The sequence below is a fragment of the Paramormyrops kingsleyae genome, chromosome 22 (genome assembly GCF_048594095.1).
Source record: "Paramormyrops kingsleyae isolate MSU_618 chromosome 22, PKINGS_0.4, whole genome shotgun sequence".
In the NCBI taxonomy this organism is placed as follows: Eukaryota; Metazoa; Chordata; class Actinopteri; order Osteoglossiformes; family Mormyridae; genus Paramormyrops; species Paramormyrops kingsleyae.
The window spans coordinates 18,119,854-18,147,567 of NC_132818.1; the positions used below are offsets into that span (position 1 = coordinate 18,119,854).

The 27,714-nt window shown below is 38.7% G+C and overlaps 1 protein-coding gene and 2 long non-coding RNA genes across 4 annotated transcripts; all 3 read left to right on the forward strand.

Annotated features, from left to right (window-relative positions):
• The first annotated feature begins 1,355 nt into the window (after positions 1-1,355).
• LOC111852843 (B-cell receptor CD22-like) lies at positions 1,356-27,272 on the forward strand. 2 transcript variants are annotated; one of them, XM_072704946.1, is made up of 13 exons: positions 1,356-1,476; positions 2,471-2,535; positions 3,423-3,770; positions 3,857-4,090; positions 4,877-5,119; positions 13,211-13,480; positions 21,594-21,863; positions 22,156-22,425; positions 22,623-22,889; positions 23,425-23,509; positions 24,544-24,595; positions 25,868-26,079; positions 26,211-27,272. In XM_072704946.1, the coding sequence occupies exons 2-13, from the start codon at positions 2,481-2,483 to the stop codon at positions 26,269-26,271; spliced, it is 2,367 nt and encodes a 788-aa protein (XP_072561047.1). In that variant the 5' UTR covers positions 1,356-1,476; positions 2,471-2,480; the 3' UTR covers positions 26,272-27,272. The 2 variants fall into 2 exon arrangements, with proteins under 2 accessions (XP_072561047.1, XP_072561046.1); XM_072704945.1 differs by lacking the exon at positions 1,356-1,476 and having other exon boundaries at positions 2,129-2,535.
• LOC140581632 (uncharacterized) lies at positions 10,170-11,683 on the forward strand. The gene is made up of 3 exons (XR_011984738.1): positions 10,170-10,235; positions 11,121-11,468; positions 11,555-11,683. It is a non-coding gene; the product is annotated as an uncharacterized lncRNA (long non-coding RNA).
• Positions 17,418-21,192, forward strand: LOC140581631 (uncharacterized). Its single transcript, XR_011984737.1, has 5 exons — positions 17,418-17,511; positions 18,547-18,611; positions 19,497-19,850; positions 19,937-20,170; positions 20,956-21,192. It is a non-coding gene; the product is annotated as an uncharacterized lncRNA (long non-coding RNA).
• Positions 27,273-27,714: the final 442 nt, after the last annotated feature.

Below are 27,714 nucleotides of genomic sequence, written 5' to 3' on the forward strand. Positions count from 1 at the left end.
GGACCCAGAAGCTGTCCCATACGGACCCGGACCGACAGCCAAAACATTTAGTTATTATTTAAAACCTGACGGGGCGCTTTTATTTTATCCGGCGCAGCGTTTGTAGTCTTTTCGGTAGAGGTTTAGCAGTAGAACCGCCGTTTCCCACGCCAATGAACGTCAAACGCCTTTGACCGCCAAGCAAGACGTATAGTTCGGCGTATGCAGCCTTTGTCTGCGCTAATGTGCCATTAGTGTTAATAGCAGCAGCGAAGCTAACACCCGCAAACAAAAAGCGTAATGTTCCTAACAGAGTGGCTGCGCTCTCCTGGAATCGTAAAGCTGAAAAGTTTTCAAATACAATATGTATTATATAACACGTTGGATAAATAGACGTATAGTTTATTGTTGATTTCATGTTCGTTGAAGTTTCTGCATTTTAACATATGTATAAAGTAATGTTATCTGTTATATAAATATACTCATGTGAAACAAAAAATGTACGTTTTCAGGGTTGCCAAATCTCAAGCATCCGGCATGACACTCACACTTTCATACTCATGCTGGAAATCTTACGGCAAATCTATATTATTCCATTATAAAACCTAAAATTAACTACGTCAAAGGTGTATTTACACGATTAAATACAAAAGCAGACTATTTACAAGGTAAGAACTGTTACATGTGTGCAGACATCTCGAATTGACCATCTCACTCCAGCCAACTGGCCGAAGTTCTATGTCACGTGACAATAAATAATGTCAAAAGGTTTTTGAATTGTACTGAATTAATTTGATTGACAGTCAGGTACTGATTACATACAATGTTGATGCAACTAATAGGCTACTTAAATATATATCACACTATTAAATAGTTAGATATTATGATCTTCCGGACCTTTGCTTCAAGAATTTTTCTTTAACTGGACCTCTTTAAATTTTAGTTGAATACCCCTGATTTAGAGCATTCAGATAGAAACACATTTACTGGCTTTTCACATTCAGAAGTTGATCCGTCTAGTACTGGTTGGTGAGTATAATGGGTCTGCTGGGAATACAGGGCTGTCAGCCCCCAGTTCAGATGGAATCTAGTCATATGTTGCTTCCGCCTGATCCTGCTTTTTGACTCCCAACTAAGCTTGTGCATCTGTCTGTCTGTCTGTCTGTCTCACGGAGAGCAAAACGGGGCTGGCAAAAAAGACAGTTTCCTCATGGGCATCAATAAAGTATCACTATTCACTAAGAAGCGAATTTCCAACAAGATACAGAAATAATCATGAAACTTGTCCAAAAATGTGGGATTTACACTTCACTTGAATTTATAAAATGTGTAAATTTTGAAAAGCATCAGAAATATGTTAATGATCTGCTGAAGCTTCCTCTTTTCAATGGTATTTTTAGAAAGTGAAAGAAATGCAGGACACAGAGGAACATTAAACCACAGTGTTTGCAGTTTTATGCTGGTTTACTGATAGTAAGGTCATCATTCTCTCGCAGGGTAAGTGTCTTGAATTGTAGCATTATGAAATATGAATAATTTTGCTGTCAAATGTGATGCTTGCATTCAGGATATCGTGATTTTTAATCGTTCGTGTGCATTCTGTGACAGCGTGATTTTTAATCGGTCGTGTGCATTCTGTAACAGCGTGATTTTTAATCGGTTGTGTGCATTCTGTGACAGCCTGCCGTGTGTCCTGTGCTGCCTGAGATAAGTTTGAAGTTTGAGCTATGAAGTTTGAAGATGGATGGATGAATAATTATTGTTATATAGTTACATATGAGCCACTTGTGCTAATGGGTTAACCTGTTATTTGTGGTTAGTAGGAATATTTATTTGATGAAAATTTAAGGAATATAATTATTTACGGGAAGTGAAGTATGCTTAAGATAATAGTAGGCTTAATAAATATCACCGTTGGCCTGAGACCTTTAGGATCGTGGGTGTAAATCATGCTTGAGTTCTGTGTTTCTGGAGCTGCCACGTTCTCTGTTGCATGGCTTTCTTCCAATATGTTAAATTGCTCTATACGTCTGGATGGTATGGTATCCCATTCAGGATGAACCCCACTGCAGCCCTTCGTTGGATAATTAGTAATGGAAAATTCCACCTCTGGGACCCCGGTTTGAGTCTCTGCCCCACCCCATGTGTGTCTGCATGTTCTCATTCTGGGGTTTTCTCTCAGTACTTCTGTTTCCCTCTATGGTACAAAAACATGGTGAACTGCAGTTTGTTAAACTTTGAGTTGTGTGAACCCTACAATGGGTTGGTGCCCCATCCTGGGTTATTCCCTGTCTGGTGCCCACGGCTCCTCAGATCCCTGCAGACCTGCATTAGACCTGTGGGTGTAAAATATTGAAGTAATTAAACTTTTTCCCTTTTTCTAAATGAAGGTGCAAACAATGAAATCATAAATTGTTTGTAATTTGACCACAGTTGGTCTAAAAATAAAAGGTAATTGTATTTAAATACATCATATCAATATGTTGCACAGAGGCATAGAAATGTTCCTGGAAACAGCGGGCAACGTGTGTTTGGTCATCCTACTGTCATTGGCAGGTAAAAAAATGATTATGTTTCAAAAATAATTACTTAGTCATTTGTTCACTTTTTTGTACTTCATTTTTTTTTAACTGACTGAGAATGTCCTGTCAGGATTCACTTTACAGTAGTTCTGCTAGTCTCCATGTCAATAACTCCTTAAGCCCAACAAAATATTTGGTACAAATAACATTTGTAAGCATGTTACAAAGCATGTTCTCAGCATAATGAAATACAAACTCCTGAATGTAACAAACTAGTGCAATATAATTTCATGATGTTAGTTATCGTCATGACCTGCTCGTACGATCCTCGTGTGTGCCACGCCCCCTCATTACCTACGCGTGCTACCCCGATTGTGATCACCTGTTGCCTGTTATTTTCTGCTTGTCTTGTGTATTTAGTCCGCGTTCAAGTCTGTTTCCTCGAGGTCTGTCATTCTGTTATGACTGCGTGCGGGCGAGCGAGCGGGGAAACATGCAAGAGAGTCGTAAATGCGGGTAACGGGGTTTTATTCAGGGCTGACAGGACGACTGGGGCGCACACGGCAAAACACATCAATGACAGACCTGGGGAAACAGACTTGAACGCGGACTAAATACACAAGACAAGCAGAAAATAACAGGCAACAGATTATCACGATCGGGGTAGCACGCGTAGGTAATGAGGGGGCGTGGCACACACGAGGATCGTAAGAGCAGGTCATGACAGTTATCTCAAAAAATGTGACTACTTTAAAGGTTTAATTATTTATACTTGAGTAACAGCATATTTTGTAAAGTAACCATTATTCAGCAAGTATTTTGTAGATTAGACTAACAGTGAATTTCAAATTTCACACCAAACTCGTACTGTAAAAATGGCAATACAACTATGTTTTTGTTCTGAGTAATACCTGTTTTCAGATGCCCAGAGTCAGAATGGATGGATTGTGCATTACCGCTTACAGTCGATATGTATTATGACTGGGAATTCAGTGGACATACCCTGCTGGTACCAAAATCCTGGCAAACAGAAAGTAAATAGAACATTCTGGTATAAGGAATGGATGGATAGAGATATAGACCCTAAGGACCTTGCGTATGACCCAGAGTATCGCGATCGAGTGGAGTACCTTGGAGATAAAAATCACAACTGTGCATTCAGAATCAAACAGTTGAAACGAGAAGATTCAAATGAATATCGATTTAGGTTAATTACATATTGGAATGAGAGATATACTGTCAAACCTGGAGTCACACTGTCTGTTACAGGTAAATTGCAATGTCACTATGTTGCCTATAAAAATCGCTGAACTTTTTATGATCAGATTTTTAAAACTGGGTTATATTCTGTGAAGATACACAGGTGGCTGCAAAACAGGAGCTGGAATTTGCTTTGGCGCTGACCTGCAATACCGGCTGTCCACATGGAAATGTAATGTATACCTGGTTTAAAAATGGACACCAGCTACAGGGAGAATATTTGGATAATATGTACATCCACATCCACTACAAAGAAGATACGAAGAAATACTCCTGTGCTTTTCAAGACAGAAAAGGGTCCAGTTTACAAGAAAGTATCTACGTTATCTGTAAGTGAATTGTTACATTTAAAAATTATTGAACTGAGATACTAGCCATAATCAAATGTATCAAAATATACCCGATTAATATTCTGCTAATAACTAATTTGTTAAACTTCATATATTCATATATTCTTTTATACTTCTGAAGCAGACCATTACATCCAAAATAATGTTCTAGTAAGTATGTAACAAATATTGTATTATATTCAAGTATTTATTCAAAATGATTTGTGTCTCAGTATATTAGTTACCGGTATATTTTATTCAGTTTTATATGACTATCAACATATTCTAAATATACTGCAAGTATATTTAATATTATACTCTATGATTGGAGGCTATGTTTAGTTTTCTTCTATCTTTGGTGATACACCTCATCCTAAATGTGAGTATAATTAAGCACAACCATCAATATCTGGGCTAAGTTGCATGCGATTTTGTATTATAGGTTTAAAGTACATCAGTCCCTAATCCATTTGCTCATTCTGGTCTGGGTCACTAGGGGGCCTGGAGCCTATCCCAGACAGCACAAGGCAGGTCTACATCCTGGACGGGATGCCAGTCTATTACAGGGCACTGACACACACACATTCACATATAATAACAGGGGAAACAACATCTAAGCTCTACACACCGCAGCAGGGCGAAAATCCCCAAACACCATGGAGGTGTGAGGTACTGTAGTATAACACACTACAAATAGATCAGCGAGACATTTATAGTCAGTGCCTGTGTTCAAGTCTAATGCTAATGCTTGAGATCAATAAAGTATTATCTTACCTTGTCTTCCAGATACAATGATTGTCAATCCCCTTGGTGAAATAGTGGAAGGCAATTCAGTGATTCTGATCTGCAGAAGCAATGCCACGGAATCAGAAAACAATTACAAATGGTATAAAAAGAATGGGATTCACACACATGAGATGATGTCATCAAAGACGTTGATCATCAAAGACATCAAACCTGAGCACAGTGGGCACTACTTCTGCGGAATATGGTCTGTAACTTCTACAGAGGTGTACATAAATGTTCAGTGTAAGTAAATTAAATGTCAACATTTCAAAAGGATTCCATAGATGAAGACATAGTTCCAAACATAATATCCATATTTCCTCAATAACAATGTGCAACAGTGAACAGCTAATTAGCATTCTACATAAATGTACTTGTGGAATATATTTTCAATGTCATTCTCAATTTATCATCCTAATACTGATAAACGGAATAAAAACAGAATCTCACTGATTGTCTCACCATTACTGTCATCAACTCTTTAGACAGTGGGCAAAATTACCCGGGAATGAACTTTGTAACCCTGTGCTTTTAAATTTTCTGAAAAAAATAAATTAACATGTAAACATCATATAATAATACAAGTAAGAACATATTATGCACTGAATTAATCAAAAAATATTTTTATATTTTCTCTAGATGCCCCAAAAAGCATTTCAGTGAAGGCGTTTCCCTCTGTGAACTTGAAGGAACGTGATTCAGTAACTCTGACCTGTGGTGCTAAAGCCAACCCAGAAGTTGAGAGATACACCTGGTTTAAGAAGAATGGAGAGAAAATCATAGAGCTTGGTACAGGGAATAATTACACCATTACTAACATCACCTCTAAGGACAGTGGACCGTACTATTGTTCAGGAGAAAATAGACATGGGACTATTAACTCTACCTACTTATCTGTGAATGTACAGTGTGAGTATTGTGAATTATTCTTCTTCAAAAAATTACTGTGGAACTTCATTTTATTATGTAGCACGTAACGTCAAACATACTCATTGAGAAGAAGAGCCAAATTTACTGTCTTAAGTTTAAGAGAAGTACAGTTGGATTGTCATACAGTTGGATGTTTCTCGCTATGCAGCACAGAATAAAATGACTAAACATATCATTTTGGTTTTAGATGCTCCCAGAGAGCTCTTTGTGAGTCCCTCTGGTGGAATAATGATGGGTGATTCAGTGACTCTGACCTGCAGCGGCGATGCAAACCCACCAGCTAAGAGCCACCAATGGTTTAAGGATGAAATCTTAATCTCACCAAGAGTATCAGGGCAGAATTACACAATAAATAATATCACATTTGAACACAATGGACACTATAAGTGCAATGCAACGAATGACATTGGATCTCATTCCTCACCTGCGGTGTTTATCTTTGTAGAAAGTATGTTTACGTCTTTGTGTACCGCCTCTGTACAGACTACCGGTGGAAGCCCGCCTGGAGGGAGGGGCTGCGACCGCCTTCCCGCCTGCACCAGCCCAGCCCCCCACACCTAAAGAGGAAACGTGCCCCTTTGCACTGACACTTGAGACAGGCTAAAAGAAAATTGAGGTTTGAGCTAAGTGTTGCACTTATGTCTTGGAACATAGTAAATGCAGACTGGGGGACAAAGATGTGAGCGCCGATACGCTTAGCAGAAATGGCAGGAACACCACAAAGACAGAGGCCGTGCAAAGTGAAGACCCCCCCCCCCACATGCCCCAGGCCTGCAGCATGCAGATTATATAAAGTATATTCATGCTTGCAAGATGCAAACTTCATAAAACATATGTGTTGCAAAGAGCATGCCCTACCCTAACCAGTTTGATCCGGTTCTGAGGAGGGGGCGCAGACTGTGTGTGTACCGCTATAAACGTTATGTTGAGCAGAAAGTTCTTTGAGCGTTACCACGGAGATATCATGGAAGTGGCTGCTACCCGAGCTCTGCAATAAAATGACGTCATACTATAAAGCATCGACTAAGTGTCATTAATTTCTACTACATTATTCACATTATTTACACCTTGCTTCAGTCCAGGGTGCCGCATTGCCTGATGGGTGCCCCCACCATTACAATATTAAGAATTCGATAACCATACCACCTAATTACTGCCATAGAATTAGTTTAAGCTTTGATTGGACAAGTGCTAGGTCTAAAAGATTAAGACCATGATGGATGAGGAGACATATTATGCATTATTACAAATATTTGAGCAAATAAATATTCTACCCTAGGACCCATAGTATCACACACTTCACTTCAACTTCTGGCTTGATAGCCACGTTTTCTTTAGGCAAGAACACACATAACCAAAGTGTTACATTTCAATGAAATAGTAAATTGAGAGCACAAAAAAGTTAATTGTGTGCACATTGCATGAGCTTGATTTAGTATTGTGATAACTAGCAGACACAGACATCGAGGCTGCAGGAAATAGATGCGGCAGGTGTATTTGAACAGGAGTGTTCTTTATTCTTAGCCTTTAAAGCCTTTAGTATAAACACCAAATACCAACCACTCCCAACACATACTGCCCACTGTGCTGGCCGTCCCGCCCATTCCAACAACACATGGTGGGCTCACACACATCACTATTTCCAACGATACACATTAACACTACACATAACATTACAAACAACTCCCCCAGGGCTCTGTCTATACCATCACCGTGTCTGTTACAGATCGTAATGTTTGTGAAAATGTTGTTCATAGTGCAAATGAGAAGAACAGAATATAAATATTTAGACAAAAATATGATTAATATTAATGACACTTTAAGGCATAGACATTAAGATTTACACAAAGAAATTACATGTCACTTCTATGATTTAGAGCAGCGGTCACTAACAGGCGGACCGCGGTCCGGGTCCGGACCCAGAAGCTGTCCCATACGGACCCGGACCGACAGCCAAAACATTTAGTTATTATTTAAAACCTGACGGGGCGCTTTTATTTTAACCGGCACAGCGTTTGTAGTCTTTTCGGTAGAGGTTTAGCAGTAGAACCGCCGTTTCCCACGCCAATGAACGTCAAACGCCTTTGACCGCCAAGCAAGACGTATAGTTCGGCGTATGCAGCCTTTGTCTGCACTAATGTGCCATTAGTGTTAATTGCAGCAGCGAAGCTAACACCCGCAAACAAAAAGCGTAATGTTCCTAACAGAGTGGCTGCGCTCTCCTGGAATCGTAAAGCTGAAAAGTTTTCAAATACAATATGTATTATATAACACGTTGGATAAATAGACGTATAGTTTATTGTTGATTTCATGTTCGTTGAAGTTTCTGCATTTTAACATATGTATAAAGTAATGTTATCTGTTATATAAATATACTCATGTGAAACAAAAAATGTACGTTTTCAGGGTTGCCAAATCTCAAGCATCCGGCATGACACTCACACTTTCATACTCATGCTGGAAATCTTACGGCAAATCTATATTATTCCATTATAAAACCTAAAATTAACTACGTCAAAGGTGTATTTACACGATTAAATACAAAAGCAGACTATTTACAAGGTAAGAACTGTTACATGTGTGCAGACATCTCGAATTGACCATCTCACTCCAGCCAGCTGGCCGAAGTTCTATGTCACGTGACAATAAATAATGTCAAAAGGTTTTTGAATTGTACTGAATTAATTTGATTGACAGTCAGGTACTGATTACATACAATGTTGATGCAACTAATAGGCTACTTAAATATATATCACACTATTAAATAGTTAGATATTATGATCTTCCGGACCTTTGCTTCAAGAATTTTTCTTTAACTGGACCTCTTTAAATTTTAGTTGAATACCCCTGATTTAGAGCATTCAGATAGAAACACATTTACTGGCTTTTCACATTCAGAAGTTGATCCGTCTAGTACTGGTTGGTGAGTATAATGGGTCTGCTGGGAATACAGGGCTGTCAGCCCCCAGTTCAGATGGAATCTAGTCATATGTTGCTTCCGCCTGATCCTGCTTTTTGACTCCCAACCTTGTGCATCTGTCTGTCTGTCTGTCTCACGGAGAGCAAAACGGGGCTGGCAAAAAAGACAGTTTCCTCATGGGCATCAATAAAGTATCACTATTCACTAAGAAGCGAATTTCCAACAAGATACAGAAATAATCATGAAACTTGTCCAAAAATGTGGGATTGAATTTATAAAATGTGTAAATTTTGAAAAGCATCAGAATATGTTAATGATCTGCTGAAGCTTCCTCTTTTCAATGGTATTTTTAGAAAGTGAAAGAAATGCAGGACGCAGAGGAACATTAAACCACAGTGTTTGCAGTTTTATGCTGGTTTACTGATAGTAAGGTCATCATTTTCTCGCAGGGTAAGTGTCTTGAATTGTAGCATTATGAAATATGAATAATTTTGCTGTCAAATGTGATGCTTGCATTCAGGATATCGTGATTTTTAATCGTTCGTGTGCATTCTGTGACAGCGTGATTTTTAATCGGTCGTGTGCATTCTGTAACAGCGTGATTTTTAATCGGTTGTGTGCATTCTGTGACAGCCTGCCGTGTGTCCTGTGCTGCCTGAGATAAGTTTGAAGTTTGAGCTATGAAGTTTGAAGATGGATGGATGAATAATTATTGTTATATAGTTACACATGAGCCACTTGTGCTAATGGGTTAACCTGTTATTTGTGGTTAGTAGGAATATTTATTTGATGAAAATTTAAGGAATATAATTATTTACGGGAAGTGAAGTATGCTTAAGATAATAGTAGGCTTAATAAATATCACCGTTGGCCTGAGACCTTTAGAATCGTGGGTGTAAATCATGCTTGAGTTCTGTGTTTCTGGAGCTGCCACGTTCTCTGTCGCATGGCTTTCTTCCAATATGTTAAATTGCTCTATACGTCTGGATGGTATGGTATCCCATCCAGGATGAACCCCACTGCAGCCCTTCGTTGGATAATTAGTAATGGAAAATTCCACCTCTGGGACCCCGGTTTGAGTCTCTGCCCCACCCCATGTGTGTCTGCATGTTCTCATTCTGGGGTTTTCTCTCAGTACTTCTGTTTCCCTCTATGGTCCAAAAACATGGTGAACTGCAGTTTGTTAAACTTTGAGTTGTGTGAACCCTACAATGGGTTGGTGCCCCATCCTGGGTTATTCCCTGTCTGGTGCCCACGGCTCCTCAGATCCCTGCAGACCTGCATTAGACCTGTGGGTGTAAAATATTGAAGTAATTAAACTTTTTCCCTTTTTCTAAATGAAGGTGCAAACAATGAAATCATAAATTGTTTGTAATTTGACCACAGTTGGTCTAAAAATAAAAGGTAATTGTATTTAAATACATCATATCAATATGTTGCACAGAGGCATAGAAATGTTCCTGGAAACAGCGGGCAACGTGTGTTTGGTCATCCTACTGTCATTGGCAGGTAAAAAAATGATTATGTTTCAAAAATAATTACTTAGTCATTTGTTCACTTTTTTGTACTTCATTTTTTTTTAACTGACTGAGAATGTCCTGTCAGGATTCACTTTACAGTAGTTCTCTAGTCTCCATGTCAATAACTCCTTAAGTCCAACAAAATATTTGGTACAAATAACATTTGTAAGCATGTTACAAAGCATGTTCTCAGTATAATGAAATACAAACTCCTGAATGTAACAAACTAGTGCAATATAATTTCATGATGTTAGTTATCGTCATGACCTGCTCGTACGATCCTCGTGTGTGCCACGCCCCCTCATTACCTACGCGTGCTACCCCGATTGTGATCACCTGTTGCTTGTTATTTTCTGCTTGTCTTGTGTATTTAGTCCGCGTTCAAGTCTGTTTCCTCGAGGTCTGTCATTCTGTTATGACTGCGTGCGGGCGAGCGAGCGGGGAAACATGCAAGAGAGTCGTAAATGCGGGTAATGGGGTTTTATTCAGGGCTGACAGGACGACTGGGGCGCACACGGCAAAACACATCAATGACAGACCTGGGGAAACAGACTTGAACGCGGACTAAATACACAAGACAAGCAGAAAATAACAGGCAACAGGTTATCACGATCGGGGTAGCACGCGTAGGTAATGAGGGGGCGTGGCACACACGCGGATCATACGAGCAGGTCATGACAGTTATCTCAAAAAATGTGACTACTTAAAGGTTTAATTATTTATACTTGAGTAACAGCATATTTTGTAAAGTAACCATTATTCAGCAAGTATTTTGTAGATTAGACTAACAGTGAAGTTCAAATTTCACACCAAACTCGTACTGGAAAAATGCCAATACAACTATGTTTTTGTTCTGAGTTATACCTGTTTTCAGATGCCCAGAGTCAGAATGGATGGATTGTGCAGTACCCCTTACAGTCGATTTGTATTATGACTGGGAATTCAGTGGACATACCCTGCTGGTACCGAAATCCTGGCAAACAGAAAGTAAATAGAACATTCTGGTATAAGGAATGGATGGATAAAGATATAGACCCTAAGGACCTTGCGTATGACCCAGAGTATCGCGATCGAGTGGAGTACCTTGGAGATAAAAATCACAACTGTGCATTCAGAATCAAACAGTTGAAACGAGAGGATTCAGATGAATATCGATTTAGGTTTATTACATATGGGAATGAGAGACATACTGTCAGACCTGGAGTCACACTGTCTGTTACAGGTAAATTGCAATGTCACTATGTTGCCTATAAAAATAGCTGAACTTTTTATGATCAGATTTTTAAAACTGGGTTATGTTCTGTGAAGATACACAGGTGGCTGCAAAACAGGAGCTGGATTTTGCTTTGGCGCTGACCTGCAATACCGACTGTCCACATGGAAATGTAATGTATACCTGGTTTAAAAATGGACACCAGCTGCAGGGAGAATATTTGGATAATATATACATCCACATCCACTACAAAGAAGATACGAAGAAATACTCCTGTGCTTTTCAAGACAGAAAAGGGCCCAGTTTACAAGAAAGTATCTACGTTATCTGTAAGTGAATTGTTACATTTAAAAATTATTGAACTGAGATACTAGCCATAATCAAATGTATCAAAATATACCCGATTAATATTCTGCTAATAACTAATTTGTTAAACTTCATATATTCATATATTCTTTTATACTTCTGAAGCAGACCATTACATCCAAAATAATGTTCTAGTAAGTACGTAACATTAATATTGTATTATATTCAAGTATTTATTGAAAATGATTTGTCTCTGAATAAAATATAACTAATATACTGTTTTATATGACTATCAACATATTCTAAATATACGGCAAGTATATTTAATATTATACTCTATGATTGGAGGCGATGTTTAGTTTTCTTCTGCTATCTTTGGTGATACACCTCATCCTAGATGTGAGTATAATTAAGCACAACCATCAACATCTGGGCTAAGTTGCATGCGATTTTGTATTATAGAATTAAAGTACATCAGTCCCTAATCCATTTGCTCATTCTGGTCTGGGTCACTAGGGGGCCTGGAGCCTATCCCAGACAGCACAAGGCAGGTCTACATCCTGGACGGGATGCCAGTCTATTACAGGGCACTGACACACACACATTCACATATAATAACAGGGGAAACAACATATAAGCTCTACACAAACACCGCAGCAGGGCGAAAATCCCCAAACTCCGTGGAGGTGTGAGATAGTATAACACACTACAAATAGATCAGCGAGACATTTATAGTCAGTGCTTGTGTTCAAGTCTAATGCTAATGCTTGAGATCAATAAAGTATTATCTTACCTTGTCTTCCAGATACAATGATTGTCAATCCCCTTGGTGAAATAGTGGAAGGGAATTCAGTGATTCTGATCTGCAGAAGCAATGCCACGACATCAGAAAACAATTACAAATGGTATAAAAAGAATGGGATTCACGCACATGAGATGATGTCATCAAAGACGTTGATCATCAAAGACATCAAACCTGAGCACAGTGGGCACTACTTCTGCGGAATATGGCATATAACTTCTACAGAGGTGTACATAAATGTTCAGTGTAAGTAAATTAAATGTGTCAACATTTCAAAAGGATTCCATAGATGAAGACATAGTTCCAAACATAATATCCATATTTCCTCAATAACAATGTGCAACAGTGAACAGCTAATTAGCATTCTACATAAATCTACTTGTGGAATATATTTTCAATGTCATTCTCAATTTATCATGCTAATACTGATAAACGGAATAAAAACAGAATCTCACTGATTGTCTCACCATTACTGCCATCAACTCTGAAGACAGTGGGCAAAATGACCCGGGAATGAACTTTGTAACCCGGTGCTTTTAAATTTTCTGCATAAATAAAATAACATGTAAACATCACATAATGATACAAGTAAGAACACATTATGCACTGAATTATTTTAAAAATATCCTTGTATTTTCTCCAGATGCCCCAAAAAACATTTCAGTGATAGCCTTTCCCTCAGAGAACTTGAAGGAACGTGATTCAGTAACTCTGACCTGTGGTGCTAAAGCCAACCCAGAGGTTGAGAGATACACCTGGTTTAAGAAGAATGGAGAGGAAATCATAGAGCTTGGTTCATGGAATAGTTACACCATGACTAACATCACCTCTAAGGACAGTGGACCGTACTATTGTTCAGGAGAAAATAGACATGGGACTATTAACTCTAAATTCTTATCTGTGAATGTACAGTGTGAGTATTGTGAATTCTTCTTCTTCAAAAAATTACTGTGGAACTTCATTTTATTATGTAGCACGTAACATCAAACATACTCATTGAGAAGAAGAGCCAAATTTACTGTCTTAAGTTTAAGAGAAGTACAGTTGGATTGTCATACAGTTGGATGTTTCTCACTATGCAGCACAGAATAAAATGACTAAACATATCATTTTGGTTTTAGATGTATGTAAACATCATATAATAATACAAGTAAGAACATATTATGCACTGAATTAATCAAAAAATATTTTTATATTTTCACTAGATGCCCCAAAAAACATTTCAGTGATGGCCTTTCCCTCTCTGAACCTGAAGAAACATGATTCAGTGACTCTGACCTGCAGCAGCGATGCAAACCCACCAGCTAAGAGCTACCGATGGTTTAAGGATGAAATCTTAATCTCACCAGGAGTATCAGGGCAGAATTACACAATAAATAATATCAAATTTGAACACAATGGACACTATAAGTGCAATGCAACGAATGACATTGGATCTCATTCCTCACCTGCCGTGTTTATCTTTGTAGAAAGTATGTTTACGTCTTTGTGTACCGCCTCTGTACAGACTACCGGTGGAAGCCCGCCTGGAGGGAGGGGCTGCGACCGCCTTCCCGTCTGCACCAGCCCAGCCCCCCGCACCTAAAGAGGAAACGTGCCAATTTGCACTGACACTTGAGACAGGCTAAAAGAGAATTGAGGTTTGAGCTAAGTGTTGCACTCATGGTTTGGAACATAGTAAATGCAGACTGGGGGACAAAGATGTGAGCGCCGATACACTTAGCAGAAATGGCAGGAACACCACAAAGACAGAGGCCGTGCAAAGTGAAGACCCACCCCCCCCCCCCCACCCCACATGCCCCAGGCCTGCAACATGCAGATTATATAAAGTATATACATGCTTGCAAGATGCAAACTTCATAAAACATATGTGTTGCAAAGAGCACGCCCTACCCTAACCAGTTTGATCCGGTTCTGAGGAGGGGGCGCAGACTGTGTGTGTACCGCTATAAACGTTATGTTGAGCAGAAAGTTATTTGAGCGTTACCACGGAGATATCATGGAAGTGGCTGCTCCCTGAGCTCTGCAATAAAACGACGTCATACTATAAAGCATCGACTAAGTGTCATTAATTTCTACTACATTATTCACATTATTTACACCTTGCTTCAGTCCAGGGTGACGCATTGCCTGATGGGTGCCCCCAGCATTACAATATTAAGAATTCGATAACCATACCACCTAATTACTGCCATAGAATTAGTTTAAGCTTTGATTGGACAAGTGCTAGGTCTAAAAGATTAAGACCAAGATGGATGAGGAGACATATTATGCATTATTACAAATATTTGAGCAAATAAATATTCTACCCTAGGACCCATAGTATCACACACTTCACTTCAACTTCTGGCTTGATAGTCACGTTTTCTTTAGGCAAGAACACACATAACCAAAGTGTTACATTTCAATGAAATAGTAAATTGAGAGCACAAAAAAGTTAATTGTGTGCACATTGCGTGAGCTTGATTTAGTATTGAGATAACTAGCAGACACAGACATCGAGGCTGCAGGAAATAGATGCGGCAGGTGTATTTGAACAGGAGTGTCTTTATTCTTAGCCTTTAAAAGGACAGAGTATAAACACCAAATACCAACCACTCCCAACACATACTGTCCACTGTGCTGGCCGTCCCGCCCATTCCAACAACACATGGTGGGTTCACATACACCAATATTTCTGACGATACACATTAACACTGCACATTACAAACAACTCCCCCAGGGCTCCGTCTGTTCGTGTCTGTTACCAAATTTTTAACAGAGCAAGTAATTTTCAACATAGCATTTCTGAACATATTAGTTTTCTTTTGAAGGAATAAATTATTTATATTTGCACAAAATAGCAGAATTATTTCAGAAAAACAAAAATGACCAGGGACAATATTATTAGCCCCCTTTAAGAAATGGCAATTTATTGAGCCATTGTACAAGCCACTTATGTATAGCGATGTGCTTTAACTTCACAGGTGATTTAACTTAACAATTAAGTTAAAACTGAAAGTATAAAACTGAGTGTAAAATCCTCAGTAAGGGTGATTCAGCTGTCATTTGAGAAAGCACCATGCCAAAAACAAAAGACATCAGCTTAGACTTGAGAAAAAGGATTGTTGATGCACACAAAGCAGGAGAAGGACATACAAAGTTATCACAGCGTTTCCAAGTGTCAAGAACTGGAGTGAGAAGTATAATCCAGGAATTCAAAGAGAGCCACACAGTACAGAACAAGCCTGGCAGAGGTAGGTAGCGAAAGATTTCAAAGATCCTGGAAAGGAAACTAGTGAGAGATGTGTCTAAAGACCCCAGAACAACTGCCAAGACACTAAAGAATGACTTGGCCAAGTCGGGAATGGTGGTCTCTAAGAAGACAATCCCTTGATCTCTGCACAGGAATGGTCTTTGAGGTTGCAGACCAAGAAGGACTCCTCTTTTGCAGAAGAGACACCTTCAAGCCAGACTAAAGTATTCTCAGGACAACCTGGAGAAAGATGATGCATACTGGAAGCACGTCCTATGGTCAGATGGGACTAAACTAGAGCTCTTTGGCCATAGAGACACTGCTTATGTTTGGAGACGGAAGGGAGAGGCGTATAACCCAAAGAACACCGTCCCCACAGTGAAGCACGGCGGTGGGAGCATTATGCTGTGGGGATGCTTCAGTGCATCAGGAACTGGAAATCTTGTCAAGGTGGAAGGAATTATGAACAAAGAAATATATGTGGAGATCTTAAAAGAAAACCTTAAGCAGTCAGCAGCAAAACTGGGTCTGGGTTGTCGCTTCGTCTTCCAACACGACAATGATCCCAAACATACGTCTCTCCTGGTGAAGAACTATCTCCAGAAGACCAAAGTGAACGTTATGGAGTGGCCTCCACAAAGCCCTGACTTAAATCCAATAGAACATCTGTGGGGTGAACTAAAGAAGAAGGTCCATGCCAGAAGGCCATCAAATCTGGAGGAGCTTGAGAGATTTGCCAAAGAAGAGTGGGCTGGGACTCCTCAGATGGTCTGTCAGAGACTTGTTGAAAACTACAACAAACGACTGCAGGCTGTTATCCAACAAAAAGGATACACAATTGACTATTAATATCCGGAGGGCTAATAATGTTGACCATGGTAGTTTTTGGTTTCTGTGGAATGATTTCATTTCTGTGTGAAAAGTAACATAATGTAAGCATCCAAAATAAAACTTAGATATCTAAAAAAAGCCATGTTAAATATTATTTGCTCTATTTAACAGCGCTTGGGAAATATTTTTAAAACAATGAGATTTTCATAGGGGGGCTAATAATTTTATCCTCAACTGTAAATATTTAGAAAAAAATATGATCAATATTAATGACACTTTAAGGCGTGGACATTAAGATTTAAACAAAGAAATTACATGTGACTTCTATGATTTAGAGCATTCAGATAGAAACACATTTACTGGCTTTTCACATTCAGAAGTTGATCCGTCTAGTACTGGTTGGTGACTATAATGGGTCTGCTGGGAATACAGGGCTGTCAGCCCCCTTTCCAGTTCAGATGGAATCTAGTCATATGTTGCTTCCGCCTGATCCTGCTTTTTGACTCCCAAGCTTGTGCATCTATCTGTCTGTCTGTCTGTCTGTCTGTCTCACAGAGAGCAAAACGGGGCTGGCAAAAAAGACAGTTTCCTCATGGGCATCAATAAAGTATCACTATTCACTAAGAAGTGAATTTCCAACAAAATACAGAAATAATCATGAAACTTGTCCAAAAATGTGGGATTTACACTTCACTTGAATTTATAAAATGTGTAAATTTTGAAAAGCATCAGAATATGTTAATGATCTGCTGAAGCTTCCTCTTTTCAATGGTATTTTTAGAAAGTGAAAGAAATGCAGGACACAGAGGAACATTAAACCACAGTGTTTGCAGTTTTATGCTGGTTTACTGATAGTAAGGTCATCATTCTCTCGCAGGGTAAGTGTCTTGAATTGTAGCGTTATGAAATATGAATAATTTTGATGTCAAATGTGATGCTTGGATTCAGGATATCGTGATTTTTAATCGTTCGTGTGCATTCTATGACAGCGTGATTTTTAATCGGTCGTGTGCATTCTGTAACAGCGTGATTTTTAATCGGTTGTGTGCATTCTGCGACAGCCTGCCATGTGTCCTGTGCTGCCTGAGATAAGTTCGGTTTGAACTATTAAGTTTGAAGATGGATGGATGAATAATTATTGTTATATAGTTACATATGAGCCACTTGTGCTAATGGGTTAACCTGTTATTTGTGGTTAGTAGGAATATTTATTTGATGAATATTTAAGGAATATAATTATTTACGGGAAGTGAAGTATGAAGGAGAATGTAATTTAAGCTAAAGTTTTGTAAAATGGGCAGCATGGTGGCTTAGAAAGTATCACCGTTGGCCTGAGACCTTTAGGATCGTGGGTGTAAATCATGCTTGAGTTCTGTTTTTCTGGAGCTGCCATGTTCTCTGTCGCATGGCTTTCTTCCAATATGTTAAATTGCTCTGTACGTCTGGATGGTATGGTATCCCATCCAGGACGAACCCCACTGCAGCCCTTCGTTGGATAATTAGTAATGGAAAATACCCCCTCCCACCAACTCTGGGACCCAGGTTTGAGTCTCTGCCCCACCCCATGTGTGTCTGCATGTTCTCATTCTGGGGTTTTCTCTCAGTACTTCTGTTTCCCTCTATGGTCCAAAAACATGGTGAACTGCAGTTTGTTAAACTTTGAGTTGTGTGAACCCTACTATGGGTTGGTGCCCCATCCTGGGTTATTCCCTGTCTGGTGCCCACGGCTCCTCAGACCCCTGCAGACCTGCATTAGACCTGTGGGTGTAAAATATTGAAGTAATTAAACTTTTTCCCTTTTTCTAAATGAAGGTGCAAACAATGAAATCATAAATTGTTCGTAATTTGACCACAGTTGGTCTAAAAATGAAAGGCAATTGTATTTAAATACATCATATCAATATGTTGCACAGAGGCATAGAAATGTTCCTGGAAACAGCAGGCAACGTGTGTTTGGTCATCCTACTGTCATTGGCAGGTAAAAAAATGATTATGTTTCAAAAATAATTACTTAGTCATTTGTTCACTTTTTTGTACTTTTTTTTTTTTTGAACTCACTGAGAATGTCCTGTCAGGATTCACTTTACAGTAGTTCTGCTAGTCTCCATGTCAACAACTCCTTAAGCCCAACAAAATATTTGGTACAAATAACATTTGTAAGCATGTTACAAAGCATGTTCTCAGTATAATGAGATACAAACTCCTGAATGTAACAAACTAGTGCAATATAATTTCATGATGTTAGTTATTGTCATGACCTGCTCGTACGATCCTCGTGTGTGCCACGCCCCCTCATTACCTACGCGCTACCCCGATTGTGATCACCTGTTGCCTGTTATTTTCTGCTTGTCTTGTGTATTTAGTCCGCGTTCAAGTCTGTTTCCCCGAGGTCTGTCATTCTGTTATGACTGCTTGCGGGCGAGCGAGCAGGGAAACATGCAAGAGAGTCATAAATGCGGGTAACGGGGTTTTATACAGGGCTGACAGGACGACTGGGGCGCACACGGCAAAGCACATCAATGACAGACCTGGGGAAACAGACTTGAACGCGGACTAAATACACAAGACAAGCAGAAAATAACAGGCAACAGGTGATCACGATCGGGGTAGCACGCGTAGGTAATGAGGGGGCGTGGCACACACGAGGATCGTACGAGCAGGTCATGACAGTTATCTCAAAAAATGTGACTACTTAAAGGTTTAGTTATTTATACTTGAGTAACAGCATGTTTTGTAAAGTAACCATTATTCAGCAAGTATTTTGTAGATTAGACTAACAGTGAAGTTAGTATTTCACACCAAACTCGTACTGGAAAAATGCCAATACAACTATGTTTTTGTTCTGAGTTATACCTGTTTTCAGATGCCCAGAGTCAGAATGGATGGATTGTGCAGTACCCCTTACAGTCGATATGTATTATGAATGGGAATTCAGTGGACATACCCTGCTGGTACCAAAATCCTGGCAAACAGAACGTAAATAGAACATTCTGGTACAGGTATAAGGATTGGATGCCTGGAGATAAAGACCCTAAGGACCTTGCGTATGACCCAGAGTATCGCGATCGAGTGGAGTACCTTGGAGATAAAAATCGCAACTGTGCATTCAGAATCAAACAGTTGAAACGAGAGGATTCAGATGAATATCGATTTAGGTTTATTACATATGGGAATGAGAGATATACTGTCGCTCCTGGAGTCACACTGTCTGTTACAGGTAAATTGCAATGTCACTATGTTGCCTATAAAAATAGCTGAACTTTTTATGATCAGATTTTTAAAACTGGGTTATATTCTGTGAAGATACAGAGGTGACTGCAAAACAGGAGCTGGATTTTGCTTTGGCGCTGACCTGCAATACCGACTGTCCACATGGAAATGTAATGTATACCTGGTTTAAAAATGGACACCAGCTACAGGGAGAATATTTGGATAATATATACATCCACATCCAAAACAAAGAAGATACGAAGAAATACTCCTGTGCTTTTCAAGACAGAAAATGGTCCAGTTTACAAGAAAGTATCTACGTTATCTGTAAGTGAATTGTTACATTTAAAAATTATTGAACTGAGATACTAGCCATAATCAAATGTATCAAAATATACCCGATTAATATTCTGCTAATAACTAATTTGTTAAACTTCATATATTCATATATTCTTTTATACTTCTGAAGCAGACCATTACATCCAAAATAATGTTCTAGTAAATATATAACATAAATATTATTATATTCAAGTATTTATTCAAAATGATTTGTCTGAGTATATTAGTTATATTTTATTCAGTTTTATATGGCTATCAACATATTCTAAATATACTGCAAGTATATTTAATATTATACTCTATGATTGGAGGCTATGTTTAGTTTTCTTCTGCTATCTTTGGTGATACACCTCATCCTAGATGTGAGTATAATTAAGCACAACCATCAATATCTGGGCTAAGTTGCATGCGATTTTGTATTATAGAATTAAAATACATCAGTCCCTAATCCATTTGCTCATTCTGGTCTGGGTCACTAGGGGGCCTGGAGCCTATCCCAGACAGCACAAGGCAGGTCTACATCCTGGATGGGATGCCAGTCTATGACAGGGCACTGACACACACACATTCACATATAATAACAGGGGAAACAACATCTAAGCTCTACACACACACCGCAGCAGGGCGAAAATCCCCAAACACCATGGAGGTGTGAGGTACTGTAGTATAACACACTACAAATAGATCAGCGAGACATTTATAGTCAGTGCCTGTGTTCAAGTCTAATGCTAATGCTTGAGATCAATAAAGTATTATCTTACCTTGTCTTCCAGATACAATGATTGTCAATCCCCTTGGTGAAATAGTGGAAGGCAATTCAGTGATTCTGATCTGCAGAAGCAATGCCACGGCATCAGAAAACAATTACAAATGGTATAAAAAGAATGGGATTCACACACATGAGATGAAGTCATCAAAGACGTTGATCATCAAAGACATCAAACCTGAGCACAGTGGGCACTACTTCTGCGGAATATGGCATATAACTTCTACAGAGCTGTACATAAATGTTCAGTGTAAGTAAATTAAATGTGTCAACATTTCAAAAGGATTCCATAGATGAAGACATAGTTCCAAACATAATATCCATATTTCCTCAATAACAATGTGCAGCAGTAAACAGCTAATTAGCATTCTACATAAATGTACTTGTGGAATATATTTTCAATACCATTCTCAATTTATCATCCTAATACTGATAAACGGAATAAAAACAGAATCTTACTGATTGTCTCACCATTACTGTCATCAACTCTTTAGACAGTGGGCAAAATGACCCGGGAATGAACTTTGTAACCCGGTGCTTTTAAATTTTCTGCATAAATAAAATAACGTAAACATCACATAATGATACAAGTAAGAACATATTATGCACTGAATTATTTTAAAAATATCCTTGTATTTTCTCCAGATGCCCCAAAAAACATTTCAGTGATAGCCTTTCCCTCTGTGAACTTGAAGGAACGTGATTCAGTAACTCTGACCTGTGGTGCTAAAGCCAACCCAGAAGTTGAGAGATACACCTGGTTTAAGAAGAATGGAGAGGAAATCATAGAGCTTGGTTCAGGGAATAGTTACACCATCACTAGCATCACCTCTAAGGACAGTGGACCGTACTATTGTTCAGGAGAAAATAGACATGGGACTATTAACTCTAAATTCTTATCTGTGAATGTACAGTGTGAGTATTGTGAATTCTTCTTCTTCAAAAAATTACTGTGGAACTTCATTTTATTATGTAGCACGTAACATCAAACATACTCATTGAGAAGAAGAGCCAAATTTACTGTCTTAAGTTTAAGAGAAGTACAGTTGGATTGTCATACAGTTGGATGTTTCTCACTATGCAGCACAGAATAAAATGACTAAACATATCATTTTGGTTTTAGATGTATGTAAACATCATATAATAATACAAGTAAGAACATATTATGCACTGAATTAATCAAAAAATATTTTTATATTTTCTCTAGATGCCCCAAAAAACATTTCAGTGATAGCCTATCCCTCTGTGAACTTGAAGGAACGTGATTCAGTAACTCTGACCTGTGGTGCTAAAGCCAACCCAGAAGTTGAGAGATACACCTGGTTTAAGAAGAATGGAGAGGAAATCATAGAGCTTGGTACAGGGAAAAATTACACCATCACTAACATCACCTCTAAGGACAGTGGACCGTACTATTGTTCAGGAGAAAATAGACATGGGACTATTAACTCTACCTACTTATCTGTGAATGTACAGTGTGAGTATTGTGAATTATTCTTCTTCAAAAAATTACTGTGGAACTTCATTTTATTATGTAGCACGTAACATCAAACATACAAGAGCCAAATTTACTGTCTTAAGTTTAAGAGAAGTACAGTTGGATTGTCATACAGTTGGATGTTTCTCGCTATGCAGCACAGAATAAAATGACTAAACATATCATTTTGGTTTTAGATGCTCCCAGAGAGTTCTCTGTGTCAGTGAGTCCCTCTGGTGGAATAATGATGGGTGATTCAGTGACTCTGACCTGCAACGGCGATGCAAACCCACCAGCTAAGAGCTACCAATGGTTTAAGGATGAATTCTTAATCTCACCAGAAGTATCAGGGCAGAATTACACAATAAATAATATCACATTTGAACACAATGGACGCTATAACTGCAATGCAACGAATGACATTGGATCTCATTCCTCACCTGCTGTGTTTATCTTTGTAGAAAGTATGTTTACGTCTTTCTGATAACAGGGGGTATTCCATGAAGCAGGATGTATTGCTTTGCTGGGTAACTTTTCAGATTTAAGGTAGACTGGGCTAGATGTAAGCGAACAAAGATAAAGTCCATTTAGCTCAGACTACCTTAAATCCGAGAAGTTATCTGGTTAACCAAGAAATCCTGCTTCGTGGAACACCCCCCAGGTCTATATAATAATAATATAATTTTACTAATATCTAATCTTCTCAGCTCATAATAGCTTATATGATGTATTTCAGTGATCTATGGAAAAATTGAAAGGGGCAGTTCACCCCTAAACTGATGTCTGATTTTAGTTGTACTTGCCAACTTGGACAATTTCACTCTAAAACATTAAACGGTCTTATCATTCAGTCAAAGAGACCTTACTGTTTTGAGATTGATATTGAGTTTCATTTATCACTTATTATAAATGCTGTCTCATACTTTTACCCTAATAGCAGCAATATATCTTATTTACATGGGAGGTCATATCTGTACGTATTTCTTTGCTTTTACTCAGGAGAAACAGCAGCTATCATTGGGACGACTGTTGGAATTGCAGCTGTTGTGGTTCTTGTGGTTGTGATGACACTAGTGTGGAAGATGTGAGTATGTATAACTCATTCCATGGTAAATCCACTTCATTTACACTCAGAGGAAGCATGTGACTTGGGTACACGGTTTAGGCAAAAAGCTGTAACTATACTGCAGATACTCTCTGGGACCTAATGCAGCAATAGGAAAGCCCTTCTGTAAAAATGTTGTAATGCTTTCTTATTCTGACCATTATAATGCCATACGAAGGTATCTATAATGCATTACTGATGATAGTTTCAAGTGTTACCAATACTTCTATGTAATTGAATTATAAGTTAATTTTAAAAATTCTTTTAGAATTTTCTTATACTGATCTTAGACTCATGGACACTATATATTAATTTATTAATTATTTATTTATACCCTGTATTCATCTGTGCATTGCTGGTTTTTACTTTCTTCTTCTTCCAATTTCATAGTTAAAAAAGAGGATTTATGCTTGACTAGTTGAACAATTAGTGTTGGTGTAAAGGGGCACAGATGTTCTCGTAAAGCATTTGTAAGGCATTCAACCGTAGTAAAACATCATGTCTCCATTCTTTACTAAATTAATTAACTAAATTACTATTTATTTGTAAAAGGGTTGTTACATTATTATTATTATTGTCATTACTGTTAATATGTAATCTCGTAACTGTTATATATTTGCTGTAAATTAGTCTATAAAAAGATCTAAAGGCAGTTATTCCATCACGACATTTACTTCCTTTGAGAATACAGTCCCTGTCAGAAGACTTAAAACTAGTACAGGGGATTTTCTAATAATCCCCCAGAGTATTCATACTTATATACATTTCAGTCATTTAACTATTTAGGACTGAGTTAAATAACCATATAAGAAAATTCATTTATCAAAGATAAAGTTTTATTTTTTACAGCACTTGGTCCTTAAGGTTACCATAATATGAGTTTAAACTAATAACATGAAAAGTTATTTGCAAATCAAAGATGCATCTAATACTTATAAAACATTAGATTTATAAAAACAATCAACACCCAACGATTCCTCAGTAACTCTTTTCGCTTTTCTGTTTTCTTTCAGAAGCAAACATTCACAATGTAAAAAAGATACAACAGGAGAAATGCAGCGCAAGGTAATTTTTCTGTAACTGTGTAACAATCAACATATATTGTACAGGGGTGTCTCTTCAGAATATGATGATGGCTGTGTTTCTCTTTTGGTAAAATCCTGGTTTCTCCTGTATGGAAATGGCCAATTATTCCCTTTCTTGTAGTCCCTCCTAATGTAATACAACCGACACAGGGAAGTGAGGACCTCACGTGACATACAGTATTGCGCAATAGATCGCCAAAAAATGTTCATCGGGTTATTTAATTAATGTTAATTAATGAAATGAGCTGGTGGTGCCCGTGTTAGAGGCCAAATGACGTTCTTCTAGCCATCAAATCAGTAACTTTTTGTAGAAGAAATTCTTTATATTACTTTATATAAATATTACTTATTTGTATATATAAGTATACACACACACACACACGCACATACCTATGTATATGAGATGTCATATTTCATTTGCATATATTCCATTTATATATGATTTATTTCAGAGCAAATACACACTTGCTGCCCAGATAAATGTAACTTTTTCTGTGACAGTCCAAAGAGCTGAGGTGCTGGTTCGCCCTGTTGTCTCACACCTCTGGGACCCGGGTTCAAGCTCCTGTTGGGGCCCCACGTGTGTTGGGTCTCCCTGTCTTGTTGTGTGCCTATAGACTATGGACTCCTCTCAACTCTGAATTGGATCTGTGGTTACAGAAAATGAAACGACTGGTCAAGTAATCAACTTCCTCCTTTTTGTCAGAACAGCATCATCAAGCAAAAACTAAAAAAAAAAAAACTGTTTCTTTACCACTTCCAAGCTTCCCTTGGTAACCCATGTTTCACATCACAATGATATGAATTGTGGGTAATTCTTGCAGCCAAAGTTTGCAGAAATGCAGACTTACAGAAAGTGTGCATAAAGGCTTCAAAATGACTGCGAAAGAGCCCTGATGCACTTGATGATTTGACTGTGGGCCCTAAGTTCTCAACGTCTTAGTGGGAACGTCCCTCAAAGTCCGTGCATCTATGAATGTGGATGTTGGGATTGGGCCAATGGGTTTATGCTTGTGACCAAAAACCTACCTCTCCTCACTGGATTGAAAGTTTTTCTTACATTTATGTTTTACACTTGGAGAAGAATATTATTTTCTCCACCGGCATCTCCAGATGGGCAAAGGCATGGCTACAAAGGGATAGAGTGACCCATAGAGCCAAATCAGTTTGACTGCTGATTCTACGTCATGATAGAAATGGTAGCTGTACAGAATATATCTGTTGCTCACTTTATTGGTTCCTTATTATTTAGGACACTGCAAATCCGGTGTATGCCAATATCTCAGAAATGGCTCCCAACGTCATTGAAATACAGGAAGAAGCACTGTACTCCACTGTTCAGCATGACAAGTCCAGAGACAGGGAACAGGTTCAGTACATGAGTATTTCTGAGCCTTGTGATCCCAATGTAGACGAAGTTCAGTATTCCACTATTCAGTTCCCCCTCTCCAGTGTTACATCCGGGTAAGAACCATGTTTATGCTTCTTAAAAAGTTTGTAAAAAATAAATACAAATATCTTACTTATAGATATTTTTCTCTTCAAGAAAAAAACTAGGAAGATTTGATCCTTAATATATTTTTCCCCTCTTTCAGGACACCAGTTCAAATGCTTACAGATGCTTCTGCCATCTACAGCACAGTTTCCAAACCTTGAGATCTTTATTTAACTTCAGCCCTTTTGTGGTAGATCAAGCTTCCCCCTCAGCCTCCTCCTACTTCTCAAAGACATATTCTCATCCACATCCCGCCGAATGTCCTCCCTTGCAATGCAGTGTGGGAAATACCTCCTTGAACGTCGAATCCACCCCTCTGCAGGACTCCGCTGTGATGTCATCACATGCTGCATCCATGGCAGCAAGCAGGGTCATCTGTGTCTGCGTATCTGTAAGGAATGGAGAATAGGGTGGGAGGAAGTCCACTAGCATTCTGTCATGTGCCACAAACCACTGTCTGATCCCATCTGCATGGTGAAAACGTACATGATCCCAAACAACATATTTATGGAGGCCATTTCTAAGCAGACCCATTTCTCAGAGATGATATCCCTGTATAGCGTGTTTAAAAATGTCAACAGATGTTGGGTGTTGTATGGACTAACAAGCGGAATATGGGTGAGGACTCCATTGTCAGAGAAGGCTGCTGAGATGGATGTTTCCCCCTCGCCTTGTGTAAATGAACATACGTTTTCTCTTCTACAGCTGAAGCAAATGTTTAGGGTCTTTATACTGTACCTGTACTATATGGGACTACACAAAGTACTGCTTACTGTCCATTACAGTATGCACAAAATGCTTTACCTGCATACTCACAATGGAGCTCCTTTCAAACTGTAAAGCTGCTTCATTCGCATCTAATGTCTCTTCAGCACCCTGTCAATTGTTGAGATGCTCACAGAATTGTTGGTGTTAAAGACATTGACAGACTTTCTTTGTATCTCGCGCAGTTTGATAGCATTATTTGCTATCACCATGGTGCAAATGGCTTCCTCCCGTTCAGGGGCCCATTTCCACTGCTGTGAGGTAGTGTTGCTGTCCTAGGTGATACGGTACAATAGAGTAAAATTACAGGACTGTAAAACAAGATTCATTAAGCTATATTTGCATATCATATTTACAGCACTGTGATGTAAACATGGTACAATTCCTAACTACTGTAATACATAATTAAAATAATAAAATAATTTTATTCCTTTAACATTTCCGCAGACCGGGTTTGGAGAGGGAGCGGAGACGTGCAACCATAAACACTGAGATAAAAAAATGAGGGCCGCAATATTTAACTAATCACCATGTGTGTTGACTTATCGCCCCCTATGAGCCACAGATGGAAGTGTTACCCAAATAAAACAGCCTCTGTTAACCGTTCGCCGCGGCCCGCTACAAAATGCTAAACGGCCCGGTACCGATCCGCGACCCGGTGGTTGGGGACCCCTGCAGTACAGCATCAGCTAGATGAGTAAATGTAAATTCAAGCAACATTCCTAGCTATACTGTACTTTGCTTTACTAGTATACAAATTATACACTATAGCAGCAGTGTATATGCAGTGAACATTACCTCATTGGATTACACACACGTGTGCTCCCAATGAAATGTCT

Coding starts and splice junctions, on each gene's coding strand:
- LOC111852843 (XM_072704945.1), top strand. CDS start 2,460: ATGTTGCACAGAGGCATAGAAATGTTCCTGGAAACAGCGGGCAACGTG. Junction 22,890..23,424: donor TGTGTTTATCTTTGTAGAAA/GTATGTTTACGT, acceptor GCTTTTACTCAG/GAGAAACAGCAGCTATCATT. Junction 26,080..26,210: donor CTCTCCAGTGTTACATCCGG/GTAAGAACCATG, acceptor CCCCTCTTTCAG/GACACCAGTTCAAATGCTTA.